Source organism: Urtica dioica, chromosome 3 (assembly GCF_054948205.1).
Source record: "Urtica dioica subsp. dioica isolate 48M chromosome 3, U.dioica_male_clone48M_v1_H2, whole genome shotgun sequence".
Classification (NCBI taxonomy): domain Eukaryota; kingdom Viridiplantae; phylum Streptophyta; class Magnoliopsida; order Rosales; family Urticaceae; genus Urtica; species Urtica dioica.
Genome location: NC_142758.1, coordinates 48,198,803 through 48,225,481, shown reverse-complemented (window position 1 = coordinate 48,225,481; position 26,679 = coordinate 48,198,803). Strand labels below are relative to the sequence as shown.

Here is a 26,679-nt window from a genome sequence, read left to right as displayed (position 1 = left end):
TTTTTCTATTTTTATTATTGACGGCAAAATTTTATAAAAAATACTAATAAATCGCAGCTACCTATTTTCTGGTATTTTATCGTAAGTTGATGATATATTTTGAGAGTTTAACTGTTAATGTTTTCTCCACTCAAAGAAAAAAAAATGTCAATTTGTGTAAATAATGTAACAACTATATTTTTTTCTCAAAATTACATTTCGATAAAAAAAATTATAAAAAAAAGCTGAACAAAAAATTACAAAACAAAAAAGAAGCTAAAAGAAAACACACTGAATTCAAGTTATGTTCTAAAATTATTTTTTAAGATTGTCGCTTTTTTTTTTTTCTCGTTCTGATAATAATTGGAAAACTAATACCGGTAGTGATTACCTTATTAAGGGTTCTATTTGCCCCTTTTAAAAAAATATATATAAAAAGATAAGGACAAACCTCTCTAAAATTCAATTTAATTATGTGATAATCACAAAAATTTAACTTAATCACCAATAACACAATAACGAGGACAGTTGTAACTAAGCCCCTTGATAAGCACCGCATAATTTGCGAAAAAAGATTATGTAAGTTTGTTTCATTGTTGTTTCTTCCGTAATCACCCATCTTTTTTTTTAGTAGTTATTATTTGTATCAACGTATCTTCAAATAAGCGTGAAAACACTGAAAAAGGTATTTCATGAAAAGAGCAACGCTATTTGGCACGGTTCACGACCTCTGACGATCCACTCAGAGGTTGACACGTGGATGTTTAATGTCACGTGTCAACCTCTGAGTGGATCGTCAGAGGTCGTGAACCGTGCCAAAAAGGATTCCCGTTCATGAAAAACAAAGACACAAATAAACACTCGAAAAGCGATGAGTTCCTTTTTTTTTGGCTGATTTAAGTTCTTCAATTAAATCAAAGAAAACGAATTAACAATTCAATAAAACTCAAACTGATATAGTATTGCATACCAGTCCTTAAATAATAGGTAAATTACACAAACTAGCCTACTTCAGAAGGAAGTTAATGACAAACACAAATCAATAGAAAAATGTAAAGTGGGACCCACCTAGCCAAACCGATCGAAAATGGAGGCCAGACTCTGAAAGTCGGTACTGTAACATTTGAACGACAATTCAGAAGTACGATAAGCTAAAGAATAGAAAGACGACTTTAATCAGACGAAAGAGAAAGAGGAAAAAAACACACGACTTTTTTTTTTTGTTGCAGAGCAGAGAATTATATTTGAGATTGATAGAAATCAATCAGCTCAAATTAATTCCCAATCCAGGTTCTTTCTTCCTTTCTCTGTTCCATAACAAAATAATGATTCTTTTATTACTTATATTAGAACTTTTAAACAATCTCTTGTACCATCTGTTTATACTTTTTTCGCCTTTGATTTAAAGTTCAATTATATACGATTAAGTCTGCTCAAGTCCATTAATTTTGTGCAGATCGTTCGTAAAAACCCATCATGAAATTCAAAGGCTTTAGCTATTATTCAGCAATTAAATGTATTTAATAATACCATGAAATTTGTTGTCTGGTACAACACCTATGCCAATCTTCAATTCTAAAGTAAAAAAAAATAAAATAATAATAATAATAATAATAACAATAATAATAATCATGAATCATGAATCAAAATCTATAATATCCAAATTAATTTAATTCCATGCCTATGAAGCTATGAATCCCTCATCAACAAACGAATCAGGTCGGTTTATAAAAGCCCGGCCCGTTAAGCATTCCTTTCCTTCTCCGATCATATCATTCGTGGAGGCCGTCCCCGATCGGACGGCCCACATTTCTCGGCTCGAGATCGCACAATCGAACGAGGCATCGGCGTCTAAATCACTCCGTGACGTGCACATTGTAAGAAAATAAATTGATAAACCAACAAATTTTGCTTAAAAAATGTCACATTTGTTCGTGTTCAATCAGTCGGGTCGATTAATGGAGGATTTCCTAGAACTCGCCAAGGAAAACACAGACAATGATTTGGAGACTTGTGGGATTCTTGGTGCTTCATTGGTGAGAATTTCAAAAGCATTTTCTGTGATAAATTTAAAAATGTGTAGCCTTATTTTTTTTATTTCTTAATGTTGCTGTAACACTATTTTAACTTAATATATTGTACTCACCTGTGTTTTTTCTGTAGGAAAAGAATATATTCTATGTAACCACTCTGATTATACCGAAACAGGAATCAACTTCCAGCTCTGTAAGCATGTCATCTAATTAATTTCTGATTAGATTTTTTAATTTTTTTTAAGTTTCTTCGGACACAAGTTACCGAACGGGAAGTAAATTATATTTGTGTTCGTCGCGAATTACATGGCAGTGTCAGGCTTCTCACGAGGAAGAATTTTTCAATATACAGAATGAACATTCCCTTTTGACGCTCGGATGGATTCATGTAAATAAATTATTTTTTTTCCGTCCGAATCGAACTATAACATATAATTTTTTTTTTTCGGGGCTAGTTTGCTTTAGTTGCATTTTTATTTTATTTTCAGACGCATCCTTCGCAGAGCTGTTTCATGTCATCGGTGGATTTGCATACTCAATATTCGTATCAGGTATTTGAATTGATTCATGAACATTTTTTTTTTAAATTCCAAACTAATCATATAGTGACAAAATTCAGATAAATTATTTAAATGAGATGATGGTCCACCCTCTCAAGTAGGTTGCCTAGGAATATAGCCGAAAGCCCGAAATATTAATGCAAAGAAACATTAAATTTTTTAGGAAATTTGAATAAGGTAAAAGCCTGCCATGGATCGAAATTAAATTGTTCAGAAATTTAAAAGTTTGCTTGCATTAAAGGTAAAATGTTCGGTACTTTTTAGGTTAACTTTTTTGAACTTTTGAATTCCCTTTTTTAGTGAGTGACTACCTTTCTCTCCCATTTATTCAACAATAAATGTTCACATTGATCAAATAAGCACTTTTTTTTTTACATTTTTTTCGTTTTTTTTTATTTTATTAAGGTAATGGTACCCGAAGCATTTGCCATCGTCATGGCTCCAACCGATACCTCGAGGTGAAATATTATTCCGATTTTCGGTTTCAATTTACATTATTTTTTGGGTACTTAGTTGTTTGACATTTTATTAGAAGCTATGGCATTTTTCGACTATCCGATCCCTTTGGAATGGAACTCCTCAAAGAATGCAAAGAAGACGGGTTTCATCAGCACGAAGAAACACCCGATCATAGCCCAATTTACGGGGATTGCGACAACGTGTTCAAGAACTCGAATCTCCGGTTCGAAATCTTTGATTTACGTTAATGTTAAACCAACTTTGTGACAAAATGTTAATGTTACTTTAATTTTTTTGTTTCTCTGTTGTTATTACTTATAGTCCATTAATAAATACATAATAGTCACGAACAACTAGCTAGCAATGTCACTTTTGTTTATGATTGAGGTTGGTTGTGGATTCTGATTCTTCTCTGAGCTTTTTGTGTACGATCTGCTACTATGTCGATAAATTTACCCAACAACTCTTTTATTACTTGTGGTAAAAAAGAAAAAGGAGAAAGTTTTAGGGTCCCATATGGGGAACAAAAAAACAGAGCATTTACATTATGCACGTTCATATTGTGCTCCCAAATCACAACAATTTTTTTTTCATTTAATATAGAAAAGTAAAACCTCCAATATTGAATGGAATGCGTGTGAACCAAAAAAGAAAAAAAACGAAGATGCTTGGAAATAGCTACAAATTGGTTTAAGAATCACAAACGTGTCTAAAGAGCCTTTTCAAATTAAAGTAAGGCTTCTCTGACTATTTTTTTTTTTTTTTTTTTTACATAGATTGAAAAAATAAAAGAAACATCCTTTCGAGTTTCTATCTAGTACACTAATGAACCTGTGATTAAGATCACTCTCCAAAATACTAATAAAGAACTGGATTAGTAATTCTCACGACCATTTACACGAATTAATTTAATCCACAAAAACCGCCTATACTAGAGTGGTTTTGAGATAAATAATAAAAAAAAAACAAACAAACAAAAATTTAAAATGGATGAACATTTCTGCTCAAGCCGTTGACGCTGGTGAAGAAGCCAACGAGATTCGGTCTGTACGGCAAATACGACTGTCGTTTATCAACTTCCTTCTTCGCTCTGTTCCTCACGTAGTGCCTCTCGTGCACCGACGACGCCGTTTCGGCTGCTTTCTTCTTCTTCTTCATGATCGTCACCGTCGCCGGCGCCGCCGTGCCGGAGACCGATTTCCTTTCCTTCTCCGTCTTCTCCGACGCCTCTTCGGTCGCCGATTTGGCGGAATTAGGGTTCAGGAACACGAACGCGTCCTTTCCGTCGCTGCTGCTCCGAACGACGAGGTCTCGGAACCTCCACAGCCTACAGAATCCGGTGGAGTTGCTCTTCTTGCTCATCTCCGGCGAGGCTTCCATCGCCGCCTTGCCGTTCCACTCGCAGTACGTCCCCGGCTCAGCCGGCGACGAATCCTCCGCGTCCGACGACGAATCGCGGCTCTCCTCGACGAAGAGCTTCTTCAGCGGCGGTCTCAGGGACGCCGGATCGGAAACCGACTCGTCGCCGCCGGAGAAGAGGAGAGACCTGTCGAAGATCGGGAAGATCGGACGGATCAGACCGTCCTGAAAAGCCTCCTCCGCCGAAATCGGAGATCCGTCGGGATTCGTGAGCGCGAAAGAGAATTCCTCTTCCTCTTCTTCCTCTTCCGCTTCCAGATCCTTCTGTTCCTCAGCCGACTCGCTCTCCGAACCGCCGAGACGAAGCTTCGCTTCAAACTCTTCGCTCATTTCGTTTGAAATCTCCGAAAAATTCTTCGGAAAAGCATGGAGATTCAAACCTGGAGAAACTGTTAAAACCGAACTCCCCTGCATTTTTTCCCCTCTTTTTGCCTTCTCCGAATCGATACTGCTACAAATCGTTGATGTGTAAAGATAAATACGCACAAATAATCTCAAATAATGCGTTAAATGCAAAGTGGTTGTTTGGTATTTCGAGAGAGAGAAGTGAAAACGAGTTTTTGCTTATTTTTGGGTTTCAAAATTTAATCTTAAGGAAAACAAAGCGTCTGTGAGCGAGGTTTAAATAAGAGATGAGACAGAGAGAGAGAGAGAATAAAATTAGAGAAGGTTCACAAGAAAGGCGCGTAAAAGGCCAAAAAAGGCTATTTGTTGGTAAAGCAAGTCTGAGTAAGTTTGGTCGAAATATCGTCCATGTTGTCTAAATTTATATTTTTCACAAATTGATAATTGGTTTGGTTTACTTTTCTTTAATACTTGTCTCTCACGGAACACACGTGTGTTTACATGTCACGCGGTATTTTTTATGCCCGCCACGTGGGTGATTTTTATTATTATTACAATGCTAGTTTTATAAATTTAGAACAGTCTCCATATAAGTGAGAATATTGTTTTCCGTTCTTCATATCATTTTTATGATTTAATATTATACATCGAATATATGGTTGATCATATAGGATACTTATCATACATTATTAAATGATATCTTATGTTGCAAGAGTAAATATTACGACATTATTTTGTTGGAAAAAGGTACAATAAGAAAATAAACAGTCGCTCAATGCATTATTTTTGTGTTTAATATTTGATCCAAAATATCACTCAATTAAATTTCTTTTTATATATAGACTATAGTCATCGTATGCATAAATTTACTTTTTAATGAATAAGTCTTTTGTATTAATTTAGGATTAATGTTTCTTGAATTTGTTCACGGGAGCCTTTTTCAATAATAATATAAGAGAGGACAATAGCTTCGTGTATTTTTTTCTTTATTAATTTGTTATTTTTGTACCGAGTGATAGAACGATAGAATATTGTTGGCGGTTTGACCTTTATGAAATAAATAATAAAAATATAATAACTTATTGGACAAGGAAATATTTGGGAATGGAGGACCATACCTCATGGATGATCCAAAATGTGTGAAGATCAAGTCAGTTTGACTTTTAGTACATTTAAAAGCCATTAATAATAGATAAACGAATAAAAGAGGATTGTGTTCTTAAATGTTGGTAATCAAATAGATTGTGACGTATGAATACTTCATTGTCATTGTTGAAAAAACCCCTAAAACCAAGAACAAATAACAATTGGAAATGCACAGAAATAACTTGCGATGTAAGCAATCACATAATGAACAACAATCGAAAAGAACACAACTAATCAGGGATGAGATTTCCCTATTTGCTTCCACTATATTCAATCGGAGGTTACAAGAAGATCACTCGATCGCCGTCGAGACAAACACTCTAGATCGCCAAGCCCTTGCTTGCGATTCTTGGTTTTTTCTCTCTCTCTTCACTCAGAAACTCATGAATACAACTCTGAAAGAAAGACTTGACTAACGCAAACGATTACAAGAGGTTATAAAGAATGATACAGAGGTGACGTGTCGCACAAGCTATCTCGGGTAGTTATAACTAACTTGATGTCGATGCTGATGTGTCCCTGCTGATGTGGCATTGCACTCATCTTCACAGTCATAAAATAAATAAAAATTAAAAAATTATTATAAGTCCTTTAACTTGTTTACGTATATTTATTAGTTTGGCTAGAGAAAAATAGCGTCCTAATTCCTAAATAACACTAATGCAAGTAGGTCTTTCGTGTATCTCAGCTATCGGCGAATATGAGTATAGCCGGTTTTATTTAAGAAATTTATAAACAACTAAACAACATCAAATTTATTATTTATTAAATAACCAACTATTAATTAGTTATAATTAATTAGTCACCGATTTAACTAAATTAATAATTTTATCCAAACAACTCAATCAATAGACAGAATTATTTGGACAAAGTTAATAAATTTAATTATAATTAATATAATCAATTTTATAATTAATTATTAATTATAATTAATTAAATATTGACTATTATGCAAATTTAAAATTTGTATATGACGATATAACTATGGAACCATTTATTTAATCAATCACCCAAATATGATTAAAAAAACTCATTATCAGTAGGTGGTTACTCAATTTTTGAAGCTAGCAGAACAACACATATATCTGCCAAGAAACTAATAAGAAAATGCTCTTCTGTCACCTATTTACCCGTTTAATTAATATTTTAAATAATAATAAAATAAAACTATCAACATTAAAATGATAGTTATGTGGTAATTAATGCTTAAAAAATTTAATAGATCCGAGACAAATTCTTAGTTAAAAGTTTTTTTTTTATGTTAATCGGTCGAGTACCGAGTATACCTATATGGGTCCACTTATTTCGTTACTCGGGTCCGCTAAAATCTTAACGACTTCTACCCGTTTATCTACTAAGACTAGGTTTTACTTAGGCCATTTAATTTTGATAACGGGTCGAGTTACAATTGATGGGTAAATTTACCATCCCTAAATACGATTATCAGTTTTGCAGATTTAAGGGTGTTGTTATTATAGATTGGTTGACCTTTATTCTTGAATGCCAGTTTGTCAAGGTTGGTTCTATAATGAGTTAAAGGTATTAGTTCTATATTTAGTTATGGTATTTAATGCTAGTACCGTAGGTATCGAAATGAAGGAGTGAGATAAATGCAGAAATGGTGAATTCATGCCGTATGTCTTTATAGGTCTTTGTTATGGTATTAGTTCTCTAAAAAACCGATCCTTGTTTTCCAACCACACATTGTCTAACCAAACTCAATTCTCTCTCGATATGTTCCTAAAAAAATATGGTTCGTGCGGATTCTTCCTCCAACTAAATAAGAGATCTTGGCGTAATTTCCACATATGAAGTTGAGCACAATTTTGCAAAGAGAGAGTCCACTTGTTTCTCGAGAAGAGGTGGGAAACTGGTATTAGTTCTTTAATATCAACAAGTATTAATGTGTTGCCGTGAGAGTTAGATGGACAAATACCTATTGAAGAGAGTAATACAATGAGAAAAAAAAATTATTGAATGCTATCGATATTGAGAGTTATAAGCATAAAGAAATGATAGATCTCTTGCATTGAATTAAAGCAATATAGAGCTATACCTTGAATGAAGCCGGAATGATAGTTAATGAGCGACCCCAACTAGGATAGGAAGGACTCAAAAGCAATAATACCCAAAGAACCAGCTAGAGTTAACAAGTGCCGAAGAATTTTTGTTATTGGCCAAAGTTGTGCTCTATGATGTTGAAAATTTGTGATGTGACATGTGTTGTCTAATTTCACGTTAGCATTTCTGGCGTGAAATTTATGCAAAGTGCTTTTGTATGATTTGCTTCCGTGTTTTTTCTGATCAACCAATGAGGCTTTAACGATTTCATTGAGAAGCTCTAGCAAATGACTCTCAGTTGAGAATGTGTCTTATAAAAGGATTGTTAACCCTCTTGGGTATGGTTACATACTTAAGGTTTTATCGGAGTTGCTACAGCCGAAATATCTTGTCGTTTGTGTGATGTTACTCTGTTGTTCTTGATTGTCATTGTTAGAGCAATATAAAGAGTTGGGTTTTATTGTATTGGTATTGTAAAACACACATTGTTATAAACGTTGTTCAATCACTTGATGACCGAGTTGAGTGAAAAGTTAAGAGAGTTCAAACACAGGGGGAGCCTGGGATAGATTTCACTTGGGTAATTTTGAAGTTGAGGAAACCTGAAAGGTGATCATTCAAGGCTATCCGTCACTATACTTATTCTATCAGTTAGTGAAGTATCTCCAGCGGAAATATCATCCCTCCAGACGTAGACACGATAGGCCGAATTGGGTTATCAATTTTTTGTTTCTTTATTTACAGTTTAATTTATCTTATTAATCTGATAAATTAATAGGCGTTGCTTAGCTTGCTAAAATATCCTTAAAAAACATTATGAAAACAGTACATCTACTTTTTCAAGATGTCTGATTAATTACAATCCCAATTCCATTATATATTACTCCCATTATAATAAATATTTATGATTTTTTTCGCCTATATTCTATGTCATATTAATGATGCTATATTAACTAGATAATGTGAACTTTGAGAGTTAAGGATATCCATATATTAATTACAATCCCAATGTGATGCATATCTTGAGTGAATTTACATACAACATTTAAATAAAAGGCTTTCTTTAATATTGTGATAAAATTGTTTAAAAAATAAATTTTGTGACAAAGAATAAGAAGAGTCACAACGTATTGTTTTAATATGAATAAATGTGCCGTTTCAATTTAGTTCAACCTAGGATAGGGAAATCTATGGTTGCTCTTATACTAATTTATGAATTTTGAAAAAAAAGTTATTAACGACATAAATATCACAATTTTTCGAATTTATATATTTATATATCACTTTTTCTCGGCGACAAAAATACCAAACATCATTACTTAGTACCATCGTTAACTTAAACACGTTAATTGTCCATGTGGACACGCATATTCTATATTGTTTTAAATGAATGGTGCCACTTGGACAATTAACGTGTTTAAGTTAACGATGGTGCTAAGTAATGATATTTGGTATTTTTGTCGCCGAAAAAATGTGGTATATAAGTGTGTAAATTTGAATAACTGTGGTATTTATGCCGTCAATAACCGAAAAAAAAAAGAATTTGAGTCTCTGCTGATAATGATAATAGTTATACTTAAATACCAATACTTACATTCATAATGAAATAAAACAGAAAGTTATAATCGACTTAGGTGATATGAAATATTAATAATTATTATTTAGCCAACATTCTAAATACGCTCTCTGACATGACAAAATTAATCTATGTTAATTTCAATGATTTTTTAGATATTTGTATACCGTTGATTATTAATAGCTACTTTTGTAAAATTAACATAAACGTTGATAATTTATCAAAATTTAAGTTTATATGTGACTAATTAGATACGCATACATTGAAAATTCCAAATAATCTGCTAAATTTTGTGTTTAAATAACTTCAGAAGTGAATTAGTTCATATGAAACATCATTTGACATGTAAAATTTATATAAAAACAAAACAACTCCATGTCAACGTTGAATTTCAAACCATTAAACAAGAAAAAAATAAAAATAAAAGTGTGACTCATGATCTATGATATTGCATTTTTTTTTACACCATTTCGTCAAAATTTTGAAAAAATATGACATTCAATCAAAATGCACATTAACTAAAGAAAAATACAGCGTTTGGCTGTGATAGAACACGACCAAACGTTTATTTATTTATTTTTTCCTAGAGTCATTAAAAGTATTTTGGTCAAAAAGTCATATTTATCCCTGTTTATGCCTACTTGGCATGAATCCATTTCATAAAATGTACGAGTAATATTATTTTTTCATAATGATCTCAAACAACCATTTAAAGATTTATCTTAACTTGGGCTAAAATTCAAAGTCATAAAATCAAAGAATCCATTTTATTTCACCTATGTCTGCACATTCGCTTAAATTAAAGCCAAGACTCGTTGACAAAGCCCACATTTTTGGTCAAAATCAACGGTCTTCGTATCGTTTTTTTTTTTTTCTTTTTTTGGCAAACACAACTATAAAAAATAACAATATTCTGCACCTACCTGCTAAAATAAACTTTTTGGTCAAAGTTTTGGTCGAAGACATCACAGTTGAAAGTCAAACGTTTCGGATAACGAATAATTAAGAGAAGCTTCTATTTATTATAAAAAATATATTGGTTATTATTTACTTGTAAAGATAATAAAGAAATTGATTCTGAAATATTCTTCATTTTCTCCGCATGTTTATCAATTTGAGCAAATTTGAAAGATAAAAGGCATTGTAGCGAAATAACCAAAATGAAACTTTGAAATTTGTTTTTAGTCTATGTTTCACAATTTTTAGGAAAATAGCTAACATGATTATGTGGCAATAATTAAGGTCTTATTTACCCTTATTTATTAATAAATTCGTCAGTTTCTCTCTCCTATTTTTTTCCTACACTTTTTTTACATAAAAACTTCAAAAAACCATATTTATCTTATATGAACTCGAAATTGAGTGATTCCAAATCCTACGGATTCGTGACGCCGAGATCTTCAAAAATAGATCCATTGTGTTTGATGAAAAATAATGTTTAATACCATAGATGTAGAAAAATCTACCTTAAATATGGAAATAACGGAAATTTTTTGAAATTATCAAAAAAAAAATGGAAATGTAAATATGATGCATTAAACATAATTTTTCATCAAACACATTGGGTCTATTTTTGAAGATCTCGATGCCACGAATTTGTAGGATTTGAAATCACTCAATTTCGAGTTCGTATGAGAAAGATACGAATTTTTGAAGTTTTGATGCAAAAAAAAAAATATTTGAAAAAATATAGGAGAAAGAAAGTGACGAATTTATTAATAAATAAGAACAAATCAGACCTTAATTATTGCCACATAAGTCATTTGACTATATCCCTAAAAATTGTCAAACATAGGCTAGATCCAAAATCACATGTTTAAAGTGGTCTAGTTAGTTACAAATCTCTTTAAAAGGAGTAACATGTTTCATCATGACCTATTGAAAATAATCAAAGTGTTTACTCTTATGTGTTTAGTTAGATCCCCCCCCCCCCACACACACACATATATTAGTCTGAAACACGTGCTTCGCACGTGGTGTTTGTAGTTGTAATGCACGTGGTGTTTGTAGTTGTAATCAGTAAATAATTAATATATGTATGATTTAATTTATCAAGTTTTTCTTCAAAGCATGAAGTTATAAATGAATACTAAGTTATGAAATATTTCAACAATACATAATACTTAGGGAGTAAATTTTTTTAGAGACTCTCATAATCAGTACAAATATTTCAAGGAAATATATAGTCAGTGACATACTTAAAAAAAAAAATTGACATAAGTAAATAAAAATCAGAGTAGTCGTAATAATAAATCCAGTTCTTAAGTTCTCAAACCTAGCATTTTATCATTCCCGTCCTTCGATTCCCAGACCAAGCACGTAAAATTTAATACTAACAATTCAAAATCGATTCCACAAACCTTATCGTTAATCATGAGAATCATCTACACCACGTGCTGAAACTTTCTCCAAGTACCTGGTTGACCTCAAGAACCATAACACTATGCAAAGGCACAGGCTTCCTTTGTCCCTTTACGAACAAAGAAACCAGCATTAGAGTCTAATAAAATTTAAATGGTAAGGGAGAGTCATAGCATGTATATAACTTATCAGACAAATTGAAAAATAATAAATGAATAATTTACCTTTAATAAGATTCAGATGTTGCTTTACTGGAACTTGATTTCAAGGATGTGGGCAATCTTATGCCAATCTTGCCATTTATCTTTCTCACACCGTTGCTTCAACAAAGGATGGCATATGTGGATTGATAAAACAGAGAGAGAAGCGGGTCCAACAACCACCTGGTCATCATTAAAGATAAAGAGTGATTAACATAATTAAAGATTGGAAAAATATATTTTACATTAAGATCAAATCATTAAATTGTTGAGAAATTTGATTGCTTTTCCCCACCTATGAATAGCATTCCAAGATCGTTCTTGCTCCAGATGATACAGTGATATTGCTGCTCTGAATGGCTGGGAATATATAGAGTGAACTCCTTGGCTACAAATTACGGCCTAAAATTTGTCTGAAGAGAGATCGAATCGGGGATGATTGAAGATGAGCCAGATTGTATGATAAAAAAAAGCTTTGTTTTGCAACAATGATGGGAAAGCATACCCATTCTCGCGAATCTGTTTGTTCACAAAGAAAGCATACCGTGACCTTCTTGTCCGTGTGAGTTCAGTCTCGTCGCCGGAGTTAGGGCGAGAACGGTATAATGATCGACGAGTTGCAGCAGAGTTAAGAATCGGGTCATAGATTGAGTCCGTTGAGAGCACGGGTAGGAAAAAAAACGCGGGGAGAGATGCCAAATCAAAAAACCAAGAAGAATAAAAAAGCAGTTAATCAAGAGAAAACAGTCCAAAGTCGGTGTGGGTAAATCTGCAATTAGCAAGAGGAATTTTTCAAAAAAAAAAAGTAAATCATCTCTAGATGGTTCAAGGCATCTTAAGGTTCAAGACAATCCACAAATCTTAAATACTCCAATAATCTATAAAGTACAAATGACTAATTTCTCAGCCACACGATTCAAAAATTCAGAGTTGATGGATCACTCAGACTCATGGCTAACCCCAATTTCATCAATCTTAATAACAAAGATTGTCTCAAATCCATGTCCAACAATGAAAACCTTCCTTGATGATCAACGATCTAAATAAGGTGTGGAGATTCATATATGTTATTTATCTAAATGGTACTCTATGTTATTGATCATACTTTCAGAAATTGTTCCCAAATTTACAAAATATAGATCCCCTTCTGCTGTTTAATTTCTTCTACGACATCTTTGAATATAAAAAGACCAATGCACTACTCGACTAAGTCTCTTACAGCATGTATTTGCAAAAAAGAAAAAGAAGAATAGTTATAGTAATAATAAAATAAAATAAAAACATTATCCAATCATCCGATCCAATGAAATGCACACAAATCAGAGAAAAACAACGTCACCAAACATTCACACATACTGATTTGTGCAAATCTACAATTATCCAAGAAACTATGTCAAACATTACAAAACTAAAGCACATAATTCCCGTTATAGAAATAATCATCGTAAGAGAAAAAATATTACTGAAATGAGTGAATTGTAACCCAGAAAAAGAATCAACCAAGGGCCAAAAGAAATTCATAAAAATCAATCACTGGTGAACCAAAATTCAATCATTGACCAAAAAGTTCTAACCTCGCACGTAATCTGATGAAATCAAATCTGGATCTAAATGAAAGTTGGTTGGAGAGACCAAAGCGCATCTGTAATGAAATCAAACAGAACGTGAAAACGCAATTCAGAGATAGAGCTATTATATAGACTTCTAACAAAAAAACAACGCCTAGTTTGAGGAATCACGTTATATCGCAGTTAGTTATTCAATAAATAATAACAATGAGGAATAAGGCTCCGCACATGGCCTTCGTTTTTTCAACACAACGACGGATCTACAAATCTTTTTTATCCGAATTTTTGGTACGTGATGATATTTTTCCGGCATTTCATCATTAGGGAAATTATTCTGATAAAGATATGGGAGACAAATAAAAAAAAATTAAAAAAAAACTATTAATGCATAGAAAAAAAAAATGGTCAAAACATTGATGTCTTATAGATTCAATAGCCTATCTAAGATAGCATATGAATATGACATATCTGGTAAGACTTGTTGAAGATAATCCAACTGAAATTTTCTACCTGGTAACGTTTGTTAAACCCAAACTTCAATTCAGCAATAATGGGAAAAAATAGCCAAAAGAAGTAAAACGATACAAGTTAAATTGCCATATTTTAAGGCCGCATCTGAAAGTAGACATCTGAGAAAATGGAAAATTCAGAATTTACAAGATATAATTTCTACGAGAAATAGGAACTACCATTACTCGGGAAAATCTATTTAAAAAAATGTACAACCTTATTTAATTGAAGCTAAAAAAAATGCAGACTTTCACAATGTTCAGCATTCAAAAATCAAAGTATATACCTGTAGGCTAATTCATCGATGACCGTTTTACCAATGCACGTAGCTCCTCCATCAACGAGAGTGAGAACCACTGGACATGTTCCCGAAGCTGCTTCATGTGTTCTCACTCACTTTGGATGACCAAACCCAGTGACATACCCATCAATATCAAATCTGAAAAATTATAAATTTAGAAATTCTCAACCCAAATCAAAACATTTATCGCAGCCCATATTTGAGCAAAACAAAGACGCATTTACATTCAATTAATATAGGGATTTAACACAATAAAACTTCAAAATCAAGAGGTTTGTAATGCAATACTCTCCCCATAAATTATAATAAACCATAATAAAACCAACACCAAAGACTTTAAATATTCGCCATCTCAGGGACTTTATTTTTACATGTCTAAGTCATTTCAGCAATCCAAAAATATGAAACCTAAATCTTGTTCCCGTTTCATCTTCAGTACCCAAGGTATTTCAAGCGTCACACTAAGATTCCAACCGGAATTCATAAATTCCTCAAGCCTTTAACGATCGAGAAGCCAGGAAACCCAAAAAACCCAAAAAACCACATACATTTTCAAAGACAATTAGAAGAACAAAACGCTTAATTGAAGGGAAATTAAGATCGGCAACGAACCTAGAGGAGCGCGAATCTTGAACCTGCGGAGTCCGACCAGTAAATCCAATAATCGCGAGACGAGAACAGGAAACCGTAATGCGAAACACAGAGAAGTTTTAGGGATTCGGAGAACAGGAAACTGTAACGCGAGACGAGAGACTGAGATAGAGCGCGCGCGAAGTTTTAGGGAAGAAATAGGAATAGGAGTGACAGAGCGGGACTTTGTGATTCCGCTAATTACTCTTTAAAACCGTTTTCGATATAACTGATATCATGCACGTGAGTTTGAAAGGGCGCGTGAGATCTTGCGTGAGTGTAATAAAAATCCGGTTTGAAGATGATGTGTTGTGTTCTTATTGGTTGAAAATGAAGTGTCATGATTTAATTGGACAATGAATAGGATGAATAGTCTATGAATAGTAATTTTACATTCTGACTTATTATATTATATAGATATATGATATAAATATTGAACAAAGGACCACAATTTTTCATAAAATTTTCCCAATCCCTTTTTTTATTCGTTCAATTAGATAAAAATGTAATCCACTTCCAATATGATAGCTGTATTGCCTACCATTAAATGGTACAAGTAAACCAAGTCCATAAAACTAATTATATATTTTCTTTCAACTAAAACTATTTGATACAGGCAAGTCTTGTGGTTTAAGGAATTGATTGGCCTGGCTAACACTTGGTTGTTTGATCTCATTCATTTAATGAAAGGGACCAAGAAAATGATGGCTCCAAAATTAATTATTAGTTAGTTGCTCTCAAAACCTCAAAATGGTTCACTAGCTAGCTATTACTTGGCCGGCGATGAATTTAGGATGAGTCGCTTTCTGTTGAATTGGGATTTATCCACTTCCTTTTTTTATTCTCAGCCAAACATATAATCTGAAAACAAATTACTAGAGTCACAAGTTTATCATTTCACAACTATTTGAAGTCATCGTCTTAATGTGTGTCTCTTTTATTATGAATATTTTTTTCTTCTACATGTACATAGTGGAGTAACATATAAAAATCTCCGGCTTCAGAATTATAGTTGAGGTATTTTTTTAGTTGTGGTTCAAATATTGGTCTCTAAACTATTTTTGTTAGTGAACTGGGAATTGGTCTTTAAATATTGATTTTGTAACATTTTAATCATTAAAGAAAAAAAATCAAAACTTGTCAGATGAAATTCTATGCTTAAACAAGTTAAGACCTTTCTTTTTCCCTCAAACTTAAGACATGTTTACAACTTGAGTAAACTTGTAAGAACGTTCTTTGAATTTGTAATATTTTTTTTATTTTTAAAGTAATATTTTTTATTTTTAAAGTAATATTTCTGTTTCAATGATATTTTAAACTTGAGTAAACTTATATTTTTAAAGTAATATTTTTGTTTCAATGATATTTTAAACTTATTATAAGCCGTTACTTGAATTTGTAAATATGTTTTAAGCTGATTGTATCCTAGGAGTTGCTATTTTTTTTAATAGATAAGGAATAGCGAGTTAAAAAAACTTTATGAAATAGTCAAATATACTACCCTCATTTAATATAACCTATCCATTTAGATATTAAAAATTTAACTCAACACACTTGTCTAAGTCGCGTGCGTCTTATCTTAATTTTGACTATTTTTTTAATTAAATGATAGTTAAGCTGCCTAACTCTCGCAAAAAAAAAAAAAAATTGCTCGTAGTTTAGAGTTAAGGTGTTAAAAGGCCCGAGAAATGAGACGTGAGACTGAGATGCAAGAACTAAAATTAAGTTGAGTTTGCATTGAGATTCATCACGAGTCAACTAATCCCTAATATCGCCATGCATGACATTGTATATATATTTTAGGGATCTGGACTAGAATATTAGTAGTTTAGAATATTTTCACAAAAATCAACTAAAAGAAATATATGGACATCATTATTAGTAACATTTGCAGAGAGAAAAATTTGTGAATAATTTTTCGTTGCATTTTTTTTCTCATTATTTTCCTTTTCCCTCCCCTTCTTTTTATCTCTCCATCTGACCATATATGCGTTGTCTCTCGTCGGTGCCTAACTCTATGCTAAAGTTAAGCGTTTTTGAAAAATTTGGACCTTCAAACAAGTTCAAATTTGTTGACATATACGTCAACAAATTTTCAAACAATATCAACAAATCTTCAAACCAACTTAAATGTATTATTCCTTTTTTTTGTTTTTTTTCCCTCAGATGTTTGAGACTTTTTGTAGAGAGAAGGTCAACGAATCCCGTCTTGTGTCCATGACAAATGAAATAATAAGTGAGAATAATATTTTGTGTCCATTTTCTTTAACATTTTGTACATTTGGTTTACTCTCTTTTCTATGCAGCAATGAGTAACAAAAGATTTAGAGATTATAAGGATGGAAAGTGCCAAGGTCCGTATCTCTATTTTCCATTCTATATACACATACACAGTGGCGGACCCACGTTGAAGGCCCAAGAGGCCTGGGCCCCCCCCAAAAAAAAAAAATTCAGGCTTAATTTTTTTTTTTTTTTTTTTTTTCGGCCAAAATTCAGTTTTGGCCCCCCCGCCTTCCGAGTCTGGATCCGCCACTGCACATACATGAATGACTCTCTATCTATCTATATATCTAAAGGTATTAAACCCTTTGCACAGACATTAGTCAATTTTCTTTAGCATAGTTATTTCATTTAATCTTTCTTCTTCTCATTGATCGCCTCTAAATTATTTAGTTTTTATACATAACCGTATACACATTGTCGAAATAAACAAATAAAATTTCACTAGTCATATACCTTAAATGGGAAATTACAAAATATTTCCATGCTTTGTGACGGATCGCATTAGTTCAAGCCACGTAAATTTAATATACAGATCCTTTTAAAAATGAAAATTAAGAAAATAAATTAGAAACATCAAGTTACATGGAGATGAATGCGTTTTACCCGTACGAATTCACTCTTTTAGAGTGCTTGATATGAATTGTTTTTAAAGTTTTTTAGTGCTTGATCACTATTAGAATTGTTATCTAAGATTGCGTGCTTCTTGAGAAAAAGTAGAGAATCATGTTCGTAGTCATGTCTTCATAGTTGATCTAGGTTAATAGGAAATTTATGCAATTTATATAATCGTTTGAACTCTTGTCGTGTTGCGTGTAGTTGTTTTAATAGGATTAGAGACCGGAATAATAATAATCCGTCAATTACATAGATTTGCTAGAACAATATTGTAGTTGTTTTAATAAGATAAGAGGCTCGTGGACATTTTTGATAGAGTGTGATTAACATCCATATGAGTAGATTTTGTTGTTCAAACCCGAAACCTCCGACCTAGATAATTTCGATGAAGTCGTGACCCCTATTTTTTCTTTATTGAAAACTCGTGATTATTTCTTCTTTTGTTTTACTTAATTTTGTTAACTGTTTCAAAACCATCTTCCGTTTTCTTAGAATCAATTCGCAATAAATTATATTAAATTGTTAACTTTTCTAATTCTCGTGGGATCGACACTCGTACTTCTATATATATATATATATATATATATATATATATATATATATATATATATATATATATTACTTGAGTTACACGTACGCTTGCGTGTGTGATTTCATCGCAACACATGAAAATTCAATCCGTAAAAAAAAAGGGTTACTCCGATCATGAAACTAGTAATCTATATACTCACATTTCATCTCACAAAACTCTTGAGCTAATTTACGTCACAGCTACTAGCGAAAGAGTTCAAAGTTTCTCATTCTCACCGGACCACTGAAGGACGCGATTGGAGACCATCATGTGTGCATCTACTGTGAGGACAAAAGATTCAAGTTTAAAAGACACACGAACTTGATCGGCCGGTACTACCCTAACGAGTACGGAATAAAGTTGAAGAAAAGAATGATCAAGACTCACCGGTGCATTTAATGTTCTTGCCATATTCTGTAATCTTTGGCGGAGTTTCTTGTTAAAAAACAAATTTTTAACGGGCTTTTATTTATTTATTTATTATTTCGGGGACAATAATTATATTAGACTGTATGGGCGTAAAACCAATACCATTGCATTCCATTATGAAAATGTAGACGTTACATATATCGATTATTTCTAATATGCACACATAGGCGATGTACATGTATTCTTTTGCATTATATATGTATATACTATATATATGTGTATATGCTAAGCAAGCTCGTCCTCAATATACTTGCTTGATAAAGCAACGATTCTAATTTTTTAGGGTATATTTAGTTAGATGGAATTAGGTGGAAATGAAATGGAATAGATTTCAAAAGTAATCATTGTTTTGTTTTGGTTCATTTTTATGATTATTATACCCTCATAAAAGAAAAAATGAACCAAACATGTTGAGACGCGTGATCACTTCCATAAAATGATCTATTAGGTAAATAACCACATTTATAATTTGGCATTGCTAAATAGTCGACATTTTATAAATCTTAGATAAATAGTCACTTTCATATGTTTACAACTGTAAATCTCAAGTAAATAGTGATTATTTACTTAAGATTTACAAAACGTTGACTATATAGCAATTTCTAACATTTTAATTGGCTATTTATCTAATTTTTTGTTCTTAAACTGACCATATGGTCGAGTTAGACTGCTTGTGGGCTACTCATATGGTCAATATGCTCGTCCTTCCGGGATGATTATGACTCAGATTGTGTGGTGAGGCACAATTTACTTTTGTCTATCTGCAATTGCCGGCCTTTTTTTTTTTTTTTTTTTTTTTTTTTAATGAATGGCTAACTTATTGTACACACGTGGACTGCAAGCCTCTTTCATTAGTTTGAATGAAATAATCTGGTTTTACCATTTTTTGTGTGGCTATTTTGATACGTATATAGGGAACGACGTTAATAGAGTTCGTTAATATTTCTTTGCGGAAACAAATTAATATATAGTTAATTAGTCATATACAAACTCAAATTTTGATAAATAGCCAACGTTTGATTAATTTGAAAAAATAACCATTAATAAAAATTAACAGTATACAAATATCTAAAATATAAAAAAAAAATTAACGGAAAATAACTTGACACATAACATTTTGTAGTTATATTTAAAACATATTTGAAACGTTGATTGAATCATTTCGACGTTTGTAGCGGCTTAGTTCGTGCAATTTTTCTTTAAACTTCATCATGTCAAAAACGTCACTATAAACATGATTTTCATTAAGAAAAATTAGTGAAAGATAATTTGGACAAAAAAACTGGTGAAATTTAAAACCATGATATAAACACCATTTTTTTGTCTTAATAAAATTGTTAGGGTTGTGCAAAAAAACTAAAAAATGTTTACCGGACAAGATCACCAGTATTTTAAACCACCGGTCCGGTTTAAAGCGGTTTTTTATTTTCCCAATCTCGCTCGGTCTATTTTTTGGACTAGTCTAAAACGGTTCTCTCGATTCAAAATTATAGAGCGTGAGTTAGACCGAATTGGATTCCATTTTTTTTTTAATGTTTTTCTTAATAATTATTAGATATTTGAACAGACTATTTTGGGTTAAAAATCTTAATTCATGCATGTTTATGTTAATATATAATTTTTGTTTTGTTTTATTCTCTAATTAAATTTGTAAAAAAATATAAAACGGTCTAAAATGGATTGGATCGATTTGAAATGGTTTGATCCGATTTAATTATATTTCTTAAATAGTCCAGTCTGATCTAATTTTTTTTTTTAAATGACTTGATCCAATTTTTTTTTACTAGACTGTACACGCTCCTAGAATTTATATTGTTTTACACACACACACAAAAAAAAAAAAAAATTATTTATTCTAATGTAAATGTCAAACTAATAACACACAAACAACCCGATAAACTCGTTTGTAAAATAAAATAAAAAAACGAAAAGATAAAGCCCCATGACCTAATTTATTCAATTATTCATGTTCTTTAATTAATTGAACAGGAAAAAAAAAAAACTATTTTGTTTTAAATTACGATATTAGTCCACCGTTACCAATTCTAGCTCACTCACTCTCTCATCTCATCCATTAAATTTACATCAACGAACATAATTTATTTTAGGGGTAACTTAACCTAGGTTTTGCCAAAATAAATACCGGCAATTAACTATGGAAGTAAAATGGTAAAAAGAAAAATAACAGAAAGCGAGTGTTAGTCGGAGAACGGCGAGCTCGGAGACGAAGAGAACGAAGAAGAAAGAGAACTGTTGGTGAGTTTCGAAGCTTCTTCATTAATGGCTGACCACTGAATTCTTCATTCTCTCTTTGCTAACCTATTTAATACATTTTGATTTCTATTGAATCGAATTCCGGTGTTGTTGTTGTCATTTAATTTAGTGTTTCGAAATCAATCAATCAGACAATCGGCTCTTTCTGTTTATCTCGATTCCCAATTTTTCTTGATTCCTTATACGCGATTTTCTGCTGAAGAATCTGATTCTTGATTCCGAGTCCTAAATTTCTGCGACAGTCGTGAATCACAAAGAAATCAACTTCCGGTGTTAGGGTTATCAAAATTGCAATATAAGAGGTCTTTATCGCTTAGGGTTTGATCGGAATTCGCATTTCCTTGGCGAATAAGCAATAGAGAATAGTTTGTAATCGGAATAAACAATTCAATACTGTTTGGCTAGTAGAACTTAAATAATGGAATGTCAAACCTAGTCAAAGCTAACAATCCCCATTAAATTCACATAAATCATATAAAATATTATTTCCTTGATTCCGTGTTTTTTTTTTTTTTTCATTATTGATGTGATGTTATTATACACAGGTTCACTAAGGGGTGTGGTTATAATGAAGACTCAGAAGTCTCGTAAAGAGGCCGTGACGGAAGACTTGCCGGCCAAGAAATTCCCACTCAGGGCCGAGGATTACAAGCTGTACGAAGAAGTCGGCCGCGGTGTCAGCGCCGCCGTGCACAGAGCTCTTTGCATTCCTCTGAACGAGATCGTCGCAATCAAAGTTATGGACTTGGAAAGATGTGGCACTGATTTGGTATGCACCGATTACTTTTGCCGTTACATAGAATCTTTTGTGTATATGGAATGGAATCGACGAACTATTGTTTTTGAGCAGGACGTGATTCGCAGAGAAGTGCAAACGATGACCTTGCTCAACGATCCGCATCTGCTCAAGGCACATTGCTCCTTTGTTTCTGGGATGACCCTTTGGATCGTGACGCCTTTCATGGACAGCGGTTCGGCTCTCCACATAATGAAGTATGTTCATCCGAACGGCTTTACTCAGCCCATCATCGCAACGATGTTGAAAGCGGTTCTGCATGCTATTGCATATTTGCATACAGAGGGACTCATTCACAGAGACATTAAGGTCTCTCTCTCTCTCTCTGTTGCATTTGTTTTTTCGTTTCATTATCTGCAGTATTTACATTTCTTTTCGCATGATTATCTGAAGGATTTGAATTTGTTGCTCGTAACTTGATGATTTGCTGTATTAATTTGCAGGCTGGGAATGTGTTGGTCGATTCAAAAGGCTCGGTGAAGTTGGCAGATTTCGGTGTTTCAGCTAGTTTGTTTGATAGCGGTGATAGACGCCATGCAAGGAACACATTTGTTGGGACGCCCTGCTGGTGCGTACCTACCTTCTGATTATTTTCAGTATTTTTTTATTATATATATCTATGTATATATTTAACAAAGTGCCCCGTTAGCCCTTTGTTTTGTTTCGTCACCAATCTGTTGAAACCTGTTTGTATGTTTCTTTTTCCTTGCAGGATGGCTCCTGAAGTGATGCAGCAATTGCATGGATATGATTTTAAGTAAGTTCTGTATATCGGATTTTCATTTTATAAACTTACTTTGGATTTTACTTTTTATACCTATTATATTTTGGCGGTTAATTTCCGAAAAGGGTATTAAAGTTTATATATAAATAACGCCTGTCAAGCATGTAATTATGGTACTGATTTATTAATTACTCATGTCCATTGTGATCAATAAACTGCTTTGACTCTTTTTTATAATTAAATTGGTGTACTAGTCTCCTTAAATGCATAAGGAAATTCCACCATGACAAATCATACAAGAGTTTCAAATGGAATGTACATGTCTTCACTTCAATACTAGGATGACATAATTTGTTACATAGAATACGATCTAGGGTATATTTATATTTACGTACTGGATTTGTTTCCTGTATCGGATCATGACATTTAGTTTCATGCAAACAGAGCAGATATATGGTCATTTGGTATAACAGCTCTTGAACTTGCTCATGGCCACGCTCCTTTTTCCAACTACCCGCCGATGAAGGTAAGCCTCAATCAATCTCTACATAAACTCTTGTGTGTTTTCATCGTGAAATGCTTTATTGAAATCTACAAAAAGTGTCCTAACCCTAATACAATCATGAATTGTGTGTGCATATGAATCGAGATCATATGATATTGCCTCTATGACAGGTTTTGCTGATGACCATACAAAACGCGCCACCTGGCCTAGACTATGAGAGGGACAAAATATTTTCAAGGGTAAATATCTACGGAACTCGAATATCTTTGGGGATAGTTAATTCTATTAAATTTAACTAAGAGTGGCGATATTTTGCAGTCCTTCAAAGACTTGGTGGCCAAGTGCCTAGTGAAAGATCCAAGGAAGCGTCCTTCAGCAAAGAGGCTTTTAAATCATCGGTTCTTCAAATATGCAGAGTCTAACGAATATGTGGCACATACCCTTCTTCAGGGTCTTCCGCCCATGGGCGATCGTTACAGGATCTTGAAGGTTCATGCTTGTGATTTTAACATCAAGTACTCAAAATATATCTGGGTATATTTTGTGCACACCTTGACATGCCTTCATTGCATTGTCTAGGAAAAAGAGGCTAGCCTTTTTGCCCAGAATAAGGTCATGCTTGGCGAAGAAGAGAATATATCTCAGGTACTGATTTCTAGAAACATAACTCTTTACATCTCTTAACTGCTCAGTTCCTGACTTGTTACTTCATCTCTATAGAAAGTTGTCGTGTGAGAAAGTTAAATTTTAATCATTGCGACGTATATGCATATTGCATAGTTACACCAGTTTGTAATTTTTTTTTGTTCCTTTGAATGATGAAGCTGTTTTTCAATGTTGCAGAAAGAGTATATTAAGGGAATCAGTGGTTGGGATTTTGACCCTAACGATCTGAAAAATCAGGCTGCTCTTGTAAGTAGATTCATGTCAAGAATTAAGTTTTTTCTTCTTTTCTGAGTTTATATTTTGATCATACGGAATATGAATGTGAAGTGATTGGCGCTCATAAGAATTATGAACTTTTCAGCTTGGAGATAGTGATGAAGACGACAGTGTTCCTAGGGCGGAAAATCACGGTTCGCCCAGCAAACTAGAGGATGAATCTGATAACTCGTCTGAACAGGAGAAATTAGTGGAAATACCAAATCATTCTGATTCGGACAACTCTGTTATACCCGATAAGGAGGTATATCATTTTGGAATCTTTTCATTTATTGAGCCAATGAGTATACAACCCTCTCATACAAGATATCTTTAACGCATTTTTACTTCTTCAGAACGGGTGTAATAATTTTCAGAATCCCAATGGTTCGTCCAAGTCGTTTCCCAACGGATTCTCTCCGACACTCGAGTACGTTTCACCTTTTTCCTTTTCTGGTCTAACTACTCTTTAATGTATGATTAACTGTACGCTTCCATAGATTCTCTTAACCTTAATAAGCCCGGAGAAGAATAGTGATGTCATACTCTTATCATAAATATATTCGTCTTATATTTGAGAAAATATGTGAGGCGATAGTAATCATTTAGCTCCGAAAAAGAAGCTCGATCGTTTTATAGTAGCAAGTTGAATTGTTTGCAGGGATGAGCTTTTACTTCTGGGAAGTGGTAGCGGAAACGCCCTATCTGGTACGCATGGTTTTCATACTAGTCTTTGTTCTGATCTTATGTTGTTTAAGCATATTATTAGTGTATGTGAAATGTGACCAATGTGTAGGAGAAAATGAATCACATGATGTGAGCTTGCCGTTTGACGCACAGTCTTCTGAAAAGCTGGAGTCCAGTCCGAAGGTAGAAAATTTCTTGAAAAATAAATCAATTCATATAATGCATTAATTCATATAATGCATGTATTATAGGGTAATAATTCTGAATTTTGAACAATTAAATCGTTTTCCTTTGGTGATTTTGTTCTTAGGACATTCCGAATGGCTCTGATAGTGGTTCCTCTTCTGACACAACCGCTTCGATTCTTCCATCGCTGAAGTATATCCTGAAGCAAAATTCCCTGCAAAAGGCACGGTTTTAAATCTTCATATAAATTCCTTTATTAATTGTAATTTTTTAGTTTTTTTTATGTATCACTGTTTTCTAATTATTACATTATGACTATGCTGGCAGGAACAAATAGTGACATGCCTTAAATACGTACAGGAAGCCAGTGGTACGTACATCAACGAGCTATCTATTTCAGAATAATATACGTATATATATTTACATAATACTATATTTCATATTTTGCAGAATCAGCAACCGGCAAGGAGCATAGTCAGGTAAAAAAAATGATGTATATCGAATTTTTTCGTTATAATAAAGCCGGTTAGAATGAAATGCAAACACGTAAAGATTGGTAGAAAAGGCTTTGCTTGTGATCATACCTTTATATCTGTCGAGCCGGAAAGAAGCAAGCTATATGTAGATGAGTAACAATTGATTTTTGTATTTTTTTATTTTTTTATTTTTGCAGATGTTTGAGACTTTTTGTAGAGAAAAGGTCCTTGAATCCCGTCTTCTGTCTATGACGAAATGGTAAGTCGGAATATCTGTTTTATTTTTTCTATTAACAGTCCAGGCATCATTTTGGTTCACTCTCTTTTCTGTACAGCAATGAGCAACTCCTGAAAGATTTGGACATTATAAGGATGGAAAGTGCCAAGGTCTGTATCTCTATTTCATACATATATGAAAGCTCTATATATGTGTGTATTGCTTGAGGAGTTTAAACTGGTCTCTCTTTCTGTGTTGTCAACAGCTTGAGAAGAAAATAAAGGCTCTGAATATTAAAGAGTAGGAGCCGCCAAATCCATTTTATGCCTATTACTCTCTCTCTCTCTCTGTTATTTTTTCTTTTTAAAAAAAAAAACCGCATGACGTACAGGTTTCAATACTTTTGTACAGACATTAGCCAATTTCTTTAGCATGATTTTTTCGTTCTTTATTTCTTCTTCTCATTGATCGCCTGTAAATTATTCATTATTTATATATAACCGTATATACACAATGTCGAATGAACAAATAAAACTGCGCTAGCCATACCTTAAATACGAAATTACAAAATATTTTCATGCGTCGATTGCGTTAATTTAGACCATGTGAATTTAATTAACAAACCCTATTTAAAATATAATGAAAAATAGAAGACTATGTTTCGGCCAAGGAGTAAAGTTGCTGCCAATACTAACGGTTCGATAATGTATATTACTTTGTAAACCAACATTTTCTCGTTGTAGCTCTCACAAAATTCTTCAATTACTTAACATATATATTCTTAAATAGCAAAATAAGGTGATACGATTTCAGCTTTTGGGCTTGCAATTAAGTTTATATTTAGAGA

At 32.9% G+C, this 26,679-nt stretch overlaps 3 protein-coding genes across 3 annotated transcripts; 2 read left to right on the top strand and 1 right to left on the bottom strand.

Moving 5' to 3' along the window:
* The first annotated feature begins 1,026 nt into the window (after nucleotides 1-1,026).
* Nucleotides 1,027-3,415, top strand: AMSH2 (associated molecule with the SH3 domain of STAM 2). Its single transcript, XM_089609272.1, has 8 exons — nucleotides 1,027-1,269; nucleotides 1,669-1,856; nucleotides 1,926-2,015; nucleotides 2,143-2,205; nucleotides 2,326-2,400; nucleotides 2,501-2,563; nucleotides 2,978-3,030; nucleotides 3,105-3,415. The coding sequence occupies exons 2-8, from the start codon at nucleotides 1,671-1,673 to the stop codon at nucleotides 3,277-3,279; spliced, it is 705 nt and encodes a 234-aa protein (XP_089465398.1). The 5' UTR covers nucleotides 1,027-1,269; nucleotides 1,669-1,670; the 3' UTR covers nucleotides 3,280-3,415.
* A 448-nt stretch (nucleotides 3,416-3,863) lies between these two features.
* On the bottom strand, nucleotides 3,864-5,092 carry LOC149403341 (uncharacterized). The gene has a single exon (XM_089609271.1). The coding sequence runs from the start codon at nucleotides 4,862-4,864 to the stop codon at nucleotides 4,013-4,015; it is 852 nt and encodes a 283-aa protein (XP_089465397.1). The 5' UTR covers nucleotides 4,865-5,092; the 3' UTR covers nucleotides 3,864-4,012.
* Nucleotides 5,093-21,119: 16,027 nt separating this feature from the next.
* Nucleotides 21,120-26,240, top strand: LOC149403340 (serine/threonine-protein kinase BLUS1-like). Its single transcript, XM_089609952.1, has 20 exons — nucleotides 21,120-21,302; nucleotides 21,866-22,089; nucleotides 22,171-22,425; nucleotides 22,560-22,684; nucleotides 22,829-22,873; nucleotides 23,285-23,366; nucleotides 23,516-23,584; nucleotides 23,664-23,834; nucleotides 23,925-23,990; nucleotides 24,189-24,257; nucleotides 24,373-24,531; nucleotides 24,623-24,696; nucleotides 24,928-24,974; nucleotides 25,063-25,136; nucleotides 25,264-25,362; nucleotides 25,467-25,509; nucleotides 25,590-25,618; nucleotides 25,813-25,874; nucleotides 25,951-26,002; nucleotides 26,098-26,240. Exons 2-20 carry the CDS (start codon nucleotides 21,889-21,891, stop codon nucleotides 26,134-26,136), a joined length of 1,761 nt encoding a protein of 586 aa, XP_089466078.1. The 5' UTR covers nucleotides 21,120-21,302; nucleotides 21,866-21,888; the 3' UTR covers nucleotides 26,137-26,240.
* The last annotated feature ends 439 nt before the right edge of the window (nucleotides 26,241-26,679 follow it).